General features: G+C 34.9%; 1 protein-coding gene across 1 annotated transcript; it reads right to left on the minus strand.

Moving 5' to 3' along the window:
- Window positions 1-390: 390 nt before the first annotated feature.
- Window positions 391-3,730, minus strand: LOC141326252 (uncharacterized). Its single transcript, XM_073834979.1, has 2 exons — window positions 3,582-3,730; window positions 391-2,497 (listed from the first exon to the last, which is right to left on the minus strand). The coding sequence occupies exons 1-2, from the start codon at window positions 3,664-3,666 to the stop codon at window positions 1,809-1,811; spliced, it is 774 nt and encodes a 257-aa protein (XP_073691080.1). The 5' UTR covers window positions 3,667-3,730; the 3' UTR covers window positions 391-1,808.
- Between the last annotated feature and the right edge of the window lie 4,680 nt (window positions 3,731-8,410).

Below are 8,410 nucleotides of genomic sequence, written 5' to 3' on the forward strand. Positions count from 1 at the left end.
TTTATGTAATACACCCATTTAAGTCATGCATAAATTAATTACATTAATACATGAATCCTATTTCCATGTCCCAGCAGGCACACAAGGCCACTAGACATTTGGTATAATTTTGGTTACAATGTAGTGCAAACAAAATCCTTTGTCAGTTATACATTTAATGTCGGTTTTGATGTTTTTAGGTTGTGTTGTAAAGTAAGCAAATTCCAACATCCATTTGACGTCAAATACTGACATTTGGTCACGAATTACAGTAACCAAGTTCCAACATTTTCTAAACAGCATAATAAGAAACAAAACCCAAAAAATTCGCAAAATAATATATCCTACAAGACCTTGAGGTGGTGATGAACATGCAAGTAGAAAATATGACACAGTAGGGGGAGAATGGGGTAAGTCAAGATGAGCCATTTTTTACTGCAAAAAAAGCAGAAGTACAATGAAAGTATCTAAAGTAATTTTCAGGATGTTTCCAATCACTTTGAATAATCAAAATGCATCTAAAACAAAGGGTTCTCTGTGTCCTGTGGCTCAAAACAAACCAAATTTAGAATTTCAGTCTTTGTTTGCATTTCTGAAACAATATGTTGAACACCAAAGTTGAAACCTTCTCAAAAACAGACTAAACAGAGTTTGTAGTGTAAATGTTAACATTTTTGCTTTAAATGTGACCAATATCAGATTTAGTGTGAACAGATCATGGTTCTGAACTGGCCCTCGTGTGAACGTATGATACAAACAGGGTTTTCAGGTTATTACACCAAAATCTACCTAACTGCTTCTCAAAACTAGCCCAACCATGTTCAGGGGGTAAATTTCACGTTAGAGTGGTTGGGTCAACCCACAAATTTGGAAAACAACCAGAGCAAACAGTGGAAAAAGAAGCCCAATTCTGCGAAGATATGGTGTATACAGATTTGGCTACACTTACGCAGCACACCGTCATACAGAAGTAAACATGGAGGATATAAAGTAAATGATTATGTGTTTAATAATATTCTGATCTGCTGCAGAAGACAGCGAAATTATGCACAGGTAATATGAAAAATAAAAGACAAGGATGTGACAAAAGACAGAGTTTTGAAAATTTCATGATACGATCCCTCATGTTTTGCTTGTATATAGAGTTGTAACTGTAATGCTTGTGAGTTCTTTCACAACTGATAACATTGAGTAGCATGTAAAATCTTTTAAGTGACTGTTCACTCTGCGTCACACTGCAAAACATCTGAAGGCAAAAATTAGGCGATTTAAAAATAATGGGCATGTTAGTCCTAAATTTAGGACTCCTAAATGTTTGCTCTAAGTGAATTTCACAAACCTCTCTGTTGAAAGAAAAAAATATATCACAGAAATTCGAATTGTTTCCACTGCAAATACCATTAAAAATATTACAAACCATCAACTTTTAAGCATTAAAATAATTAATAAATGGTTTCCTATAATGTCTTTTGGACATATTCCATTAGGATGTAGTGGTCACCAATAGACAATGACCAGTTATCAGCAGAGATTAACAGGCACTATAACAGTTACCATTAAAACCAATACAATTTCTATTAACCAGAAAAAAAAATAATGTGACTGTTTCCATTTTATTTTTATTTTATTTCTTTAGTAGCAAGGCTAAAATGACTAATCCTCCACACATCCTTTTAGGTTTAGGAGGTTATCTATGCTCCAAATTTTCCTTTGATTATATCCTTGTTTTCATTTACAGTTTGGGTAAGAAGCTGTTCGGTTTTCTGTTATGTTCGCATGTCTTACTATCAGCATGAGTTTTCATGTGGACATCAAGGCAATATTTTTGTTTAAAGCACCTTGGACATTGAGAACACATGAAAGTTTTTTTCTCCACTGTGACTGTTTGTGTGTTTGTTAAGGTTTGATTTATGATTGAAGCTCTTTCCACATAGTTTGCAGGTGTAAGGCTTTTCTCCAGTGTGAATCATCATGTGGGCATTAAGGCATTGTTTATGTGCAAAACTCCTTTCACATTGAGAGCATACGTAAGGCTTCTCTCCAGTGTGAGATTTCATGTGGTATTGAAGTTGGCATTTTTGACGGAAACTCTTTCCACACTGTTGACAGGTGAAAGGTCTTTCTCCAGAGTGGATTCTCATATGAACATTAAGGCATCCTCTTTCAATAAATCTCTTTCCACACTGTTGACAGACAAAGGGTCTATTTCCAGTGTGAACTCTCATATGGATAGTAAGGGTTCCTTTTTGAAAGAAACTCTTTCCACACTGTTGACAGATGAAAGGTCTTTCTCCAGAGTGAATTCTCATGTGGACTTTAAGGTTTTCCTTTCTGTTGTAAGTTTTTCCACACTGTTGGCAGGTAAAAACACTACTTTTTATTGTCGTCTTTTGTGCTTTTGTTTCCGTATGCGAGAAACTATATGATTTTTCTCCAGCCATGAAATCATGTTTCTCAAGCTGGAGATCATCTTCCTTTTCGTTGAGTTCTTGACTCTCCTCTTTCAGTGTCATCAGGTCTAATGCAACAAAAGACAAATCCAAATTAACACCATTTTTAATTGCTCAAAGCACAAACATCAAACCCAGCAACATTGAGATCTTAAACACACTAAACTATTAAAGGAGGAGTTAAATGTAATCTCAAAACCTATTCTCATCTCCCCCTGCAGTGGAAGCATTTCGTATTAAAGACATGGATTTTTGTTTTTACATACTTCATAATAATTTGTTTTTATTAGATTTAAATCATATTAAGAATTAGATAACATATCATATGATGTTCAGTTACAGGTTACTTGTGTGTTAACTAACCCTGCCTACTTAAAATTTCGTATTATCTTATTTATCTAATTATTAACTAACAGCTGAAGAGAAATTTAACAGAATTAAATGTAAAATAAAAACAGCATAGTCTTCACTGTAAGAATTAAACTTGATTTGTTTAATATTACAGCTACAAAGGCTTTTGTCTTTTGTAGTTTGGTTATCATTACAGATGGCAGAGGGAATAGTGTGAGCTGTTGACGTTTTAAGAGCTGCATGGATCCAATATACTGTTACACACGTATTTTCATTCTCAGCTGTATGTGTTCACTTAAGACATAACTGACGAGGGTTTATGTGAATAATCAATATTAATCACCAAGTGCAGCATTTTGACAGTTTTGCGTGTATATGAGCATTTAGGTATGCAGTATAAGATGAAATTCTATTTCAATTAATTGCCCAAATTTCTTGCAAGAAGTAAATAACTAAAAGCCTTCTGCCTCTTGACTTATTGGAACAGAAAATTGGCACAACAGATACTGCTGCATAATTAAGTGATTAAAGTGAATGCTTTTAATTTTAGAAGCAGATATTGGGTTTAATGTTACAGAACAGAAATGTTCAGGCTTATTCTGTATTACTGTTACAACCTAAAAGCATAATACCATAATAACAGGATTTTATTATTTGTCTGGTCATGTGATCTCAACATGTCTGTCCAAAAACTACTTTAATTACGACACTCTTAAACATTCTCACAAATATCATTCATTTCTGTAGAGCTAGACATTCCAAGGATAAAATCAGTTCAGCTTTGAGAATAAAAAACCCAACCTGTTTGTTCCTCAGTTTCTTCATGTTTGACTCTGAATGCTTCTTCAATCTTCATGTCTTCACTCTCCTCTTTAATAAACACCATCTTTATAATAGTGTGTCACACGGATCTCAGTTGATTCAGGAGGGTTTTTCTGTCTTTGGACACTTTTGTCCTGTTTAAGATTAGAATAATTAACAGAAAGTAAATTACTCTCAAAATTTAATGCTAACTAAATCTCTATGTTTTTCATTTATTCAGTTTTGGCATTCAATTATTCATTCATAACATTTCATAGATTACACTTTCATGAAAAGTTTCGCAGTTTGTGAAAGTTATCATTATACGTGTTTGTTTGTTTCACTGAATGAGTCGATTCAAACTATTCGAATCACTGAATCATTTCTCCACTGATTTGGTTCAAATGATTCGGATTTTGTCTCACTTTCTACTTGAACCATGGACTGATTCACATTTAAGGAGCAAAATGAGTCGCACATTTTCTGTCATTCATATGAGGGTGCACTTTATTCGCAAAAACAACAAAGAAATTCAATGTTATATTTAAGATTGACTCGTTTATTTTGTGTAGCTTGTAAAAACGTTTAAATTGACACCAATTTGCATTGCTTAAAAAACTTAAAACCACAAACCTTTCTTCAGCCGAATCACAACAAATGCAGGGCTAGGGTCGCCGCTTTATGACGTCACGTCACCAAAATAAAAGTCCCGTTTATACACTGATGTGTTTTATCTGCATTTCCACAATTATTAGCATGGTAAATCTAGAAACAATTTCCGTTTGTTAAATTAATGTACATTTACAACACTATACTTTGTGTTTTCTTACATTGACATTCATACCTAAAATAACTGCTGCAAGTGTTTCTATACAAAGGCTGAGGGAGTGACTGTAAATCTGACATAATACACTGATTTGACTAATCAACCTCTTGTTATTTATTTACTTTTTCCCATTATTTAGAAAGTCACTGAGACACTATCATGGATTTTTTTTCTTTTGCTAAAGTGGCGAATGAGAACACAAAAATGCAAAAATATTTGCTGCAGTTTACTTTACAAAATCGACAATAATGATCTTATGTTCTTCTTTTTGTAATATTGAAGCCTGTACTCCAGTAAATTCCTTTTTGTTATTTAATAATTTGTCTATTTTTGTAAATGTTTTAGGTTTGGTTAAATTTAACTCTTTGACAGAAAGGACAACATATTTAATAGGTAATTATATAAAAAATGCATTTAAAGCTAGAAAATGTGCCTGTCATTATCACAAATTAATCTAACAATGCTTTTTTCTTTTATTTAAGAATTCCATGTCAATGAATGTACCTTTTTCTTCAGGGCCTTCCACATTACCTCAGTGAGGATCCATCAGATTTATTCAAGTCAGCAGAGGTGGACTTACAGGTTAATATTATACCTTTAAAAAATAATGGTCTGTGTATATATGTTTAACCATGACCCTGTCTGTGAAATTTAGAAATTGAAAATTAGAAATCTAATTATGAGATAACAAATGCCACACTTCTCCCTTGCTGACAAAGAAAGGTCTAAGTAAATGTCTTAGTAAATAAGTCAGGGGAAAAAAAATCAATGTAGACATAATGCAGAAATAAATACAAAATTAAGTAAATATTAAATGAACATGGAAAGAAACAATTGTGGACATAAACATTGTCATAAATACATAAATGAAAGAATGAATGCATGCATTTTGAAAAAAAAAAAGCATAAATAAGTAATTAAAAGTATAAATATCACCATTTGTAAATATTTGTAAATTAATATTTTTTAATATTTTATTCTTTATATATACTTTAATATGTATTTCACCAAGAAAAAATATGACATAACGATTGACATAAGTTTTACCCTGTAGATATCTATGCACTATTTGGATTGTAGACACAGAAGCGCGTGAACAGGACTTTTATTTTGATCTGGTGTATGACGTCATAAGGCTGCTCCGCGCTCCTGCATCAGTGTTTCAGCTGAAGAAAGGTTTGTAGTCTTAATCGTTTAAAGTGTTTAAATTCATACACGTTCAATCTATTATATATGATTTACAGGCGATTTAAACTTTATACTTATTTTGTGTAATATTGTAATATCTAATCTAATAGGCTGTATGCACGGCGGTGAATGACGTACTTCCGGTGGAATATAAGGATGCTGGATTACTTCCGTTCCGGCGCGATTGTAGAGTGCTGTGTACTATTTTTTGTAATAACTTGTATTGTCTTCTATACTACGGTAACGTTAGTCACAAAAACAGACTCCACTCATATTGTTGATGCTTATTTGCTTTATTATATTAAATAAACATATAAAATGACATCTAAACGTATGAAAGTATCTTTTCAAAGACGGGAGGACAGCCCCTCTAGCCACTACTGCTGTGTGCCGCAGTGTACAGCATCTGCTAAATTTAACACTTTAAGTTTCCACACGTTTCCTAAAGAATGTGTGATTATAAAACCAACTTTGCCGCCTTGTATCTCCATTACCACTGTTTCAGCTATAATTAGCAGTGATAATGCAGTGCTATTCATCTGTCGTAGAACTGCATTACATTTTTTATTCTTATTATTTTGTACAATAATCATCCATACTAGCTAAGATAACAGCTGTGGTTATCCAAGCTGAACAGTGGTAACGTTAGAAAAGTAAAAACTGAACTGGACTGAACATGTCCAACAGAACTTTGAACGTCACTTTTAAGCTACTCTACTCTCAGTTGGTGTGGAGTCTCTGCTTTCCTCATAGAGCGGTAGCAGTGAGCTTTCACTGAGATCTCATTTGTGGCCCTGATTTTACCTGACACTTTCAGACAAAATTACAAACACGCCTGCTGCTGGACGAATCGTAAAAAAATAATAGCAGTTCAGTTCAGGCGGTTCAGGTTAGCTGAATTTACCTTCATAATTGCACAGATACGAAGACACATAAAACTTGAAACCTTTCTCAAGTTTGCTCTGTGGCGTTGTACTGCACATCAGTGATTGTACATTTGGGCAACTCTTGCAAACACCGAGTAAAATTCGTCGACTCTGCCATAATCGCGTTTTTCTCCGCTTCAAACCTCTCCAACCGGAAACGGAATAGCAGCCTTGCGTCAAACGTGGAAGTTGTTGGACTTTCAAATAGTCCTCTGCGTGTTCAAAAATGGTTCAGGAGTCAATCTATCAAAATTTAAAAGTTTTATTCAAGCTCAGCAAATAGGAGAAATCAAGAGTAACAACAGCGCTGTTGGAGAAGCCAAAAATCTTCTAAGTTCCCCCAAGTGCTTCTGAGTTCTTCTTTTTAGAGACAGACTTATATATCAGTTATCACTCTTCCGTGCATCTTCTGCTGGTGTCTTCAGCAGACGTTTCCTGCAAGCACATCCTGTTAGGCTTTCAACAGTATTTTTGCAGATCAAAACAGGAAGCTCTATCTTCAGCAGTCTGCAACATTTTCTCTGCCCTGCACTTCATATCTTCACTTAACCCTTTCAGACAGTTTCACAGTAATTAGCACTCTATAGTTTAATTATTAAAGCTTTCTTATGCAAATGGAAAATATATAAAACATATTCAAACTGAAAAGTACCACAAATCCCTCTCTTGGCCTCTGAAAGAGGCCACACACAAAAAATGCACAGAAATATACAACCAAAAAAGAAAAAAGAAAATATAAGACACATGATAAATTTTTTTTTTTTTTTTTCACAATGGTGCAACACAAATCATTTAAAACAGTTTGTAGTCTGTCATGCCAAATGCTCTAGCCACCACCACGTCCAAAGATCCATGAAATCAAAACCCACGAAATCAGTCTCATAAACCAGTGTCCATCCTAGAGCTTAATGTTTTTGTTTTTTTATAACTTCAAGCAGCCAATTTAAATTTTGCAATATCATCACACAGTCTCAGATGGTTACTGAAAGCACATCTCCATTAACTTACTATAAAAGGTATCTTCTCCCCAGGGCTGTGATCCCTGGCACAATTGCATCAAATTGTGGACCCTGGTCGCAATCAAAAGCAAGCCATCAAGGAATGCGGTGTCTGGTGGACAATGTAGGAGGAGCTCATATTCTTAAAAGGGCAGACTGCCTGCTGCTACTCTGTACAGTTCCCCTGATGCTTTAGGCCTATTAAGCATCTGCTCAACTCCACAACAGTCTCACATATAACACCTCCCATCTCGGGCAGGTGCCCAGTGGCGGTGAATCCCTGCCTTAGGTTGCCCTCCGCTTGGCCAAAAGAGGATCTTACCCGTCATCGAGAAATCACCTCATTAACACTGGTAACCGCTCTTTCCCATTGGATATCCCAAACAGTGTTCTTACAGAATTTGGTGTTTTCTTGCAGTTTAGGAAAGGTGCATTCAAGAACCATGAGAGCCATTGAGACTTCCTAATCCGATTGACTGTAAATACAATTTTTTTCTTATTTTCACTACATTTACAGCTTTAGCCATGGTGGAGGCCAGCATGTGACAAACAAACTGTCCTATTGCAGTCAAACAGAGAGAAGCAATGAATAAGTATATTTTGAATCACGGCATTGCCTTACTTACTGGTATACATCAACATTCTACTCTAGTCAACATTGCATGCATGTAAAATTCAAAAGGTAAAATTCCCTATATTACCAGTGTGCTCAGACAGGACTGGGCCGAAAAAAACCCCTTTGGGAAAAGATACCCAGCCGGACCCCTAATTTTAGCAAATGGGCGTCCACAACATGTCAGCCTGAGGCAGTCACACTGAAAGCATCTAAGTTAACATTTCTACACATTCCTTATAGGCTCAAAACATCTATTTAAAACATCTATTTTAGAG

Source organism: Garra rufa, chromosome 1 (genome assembly GCF_049309525.1).
Source record: "Garra rufa chromosome 1, GarRuf1.0, whole genome shotgun sequence".
Lineage (NCBI taxonomy): Eukaryota > Metazoa > Chordata > Actinopteri > Cypriniformes > Cyprinidae > Garra > Garra rufa.

What these genes read in the sequence shown, in the direction of transcription:
- LOC141326252 (XM_073834979.1), bottom strand. Translation starts at nt 3,666, where the DNA reads ATGGTGTTTATTAAAGAGGAGAGTGAAGACATGAAGATTGAAGAAGCA. An exon ending in AGAAACTGAGGAACAAACAG is followed by an intron (nt 2,498 to 3,581) that starts GTTGGGTTTTTT and finishes TTGTTGCATTAG; the next exon opens with ACCTGATGACACTGAAAGAG.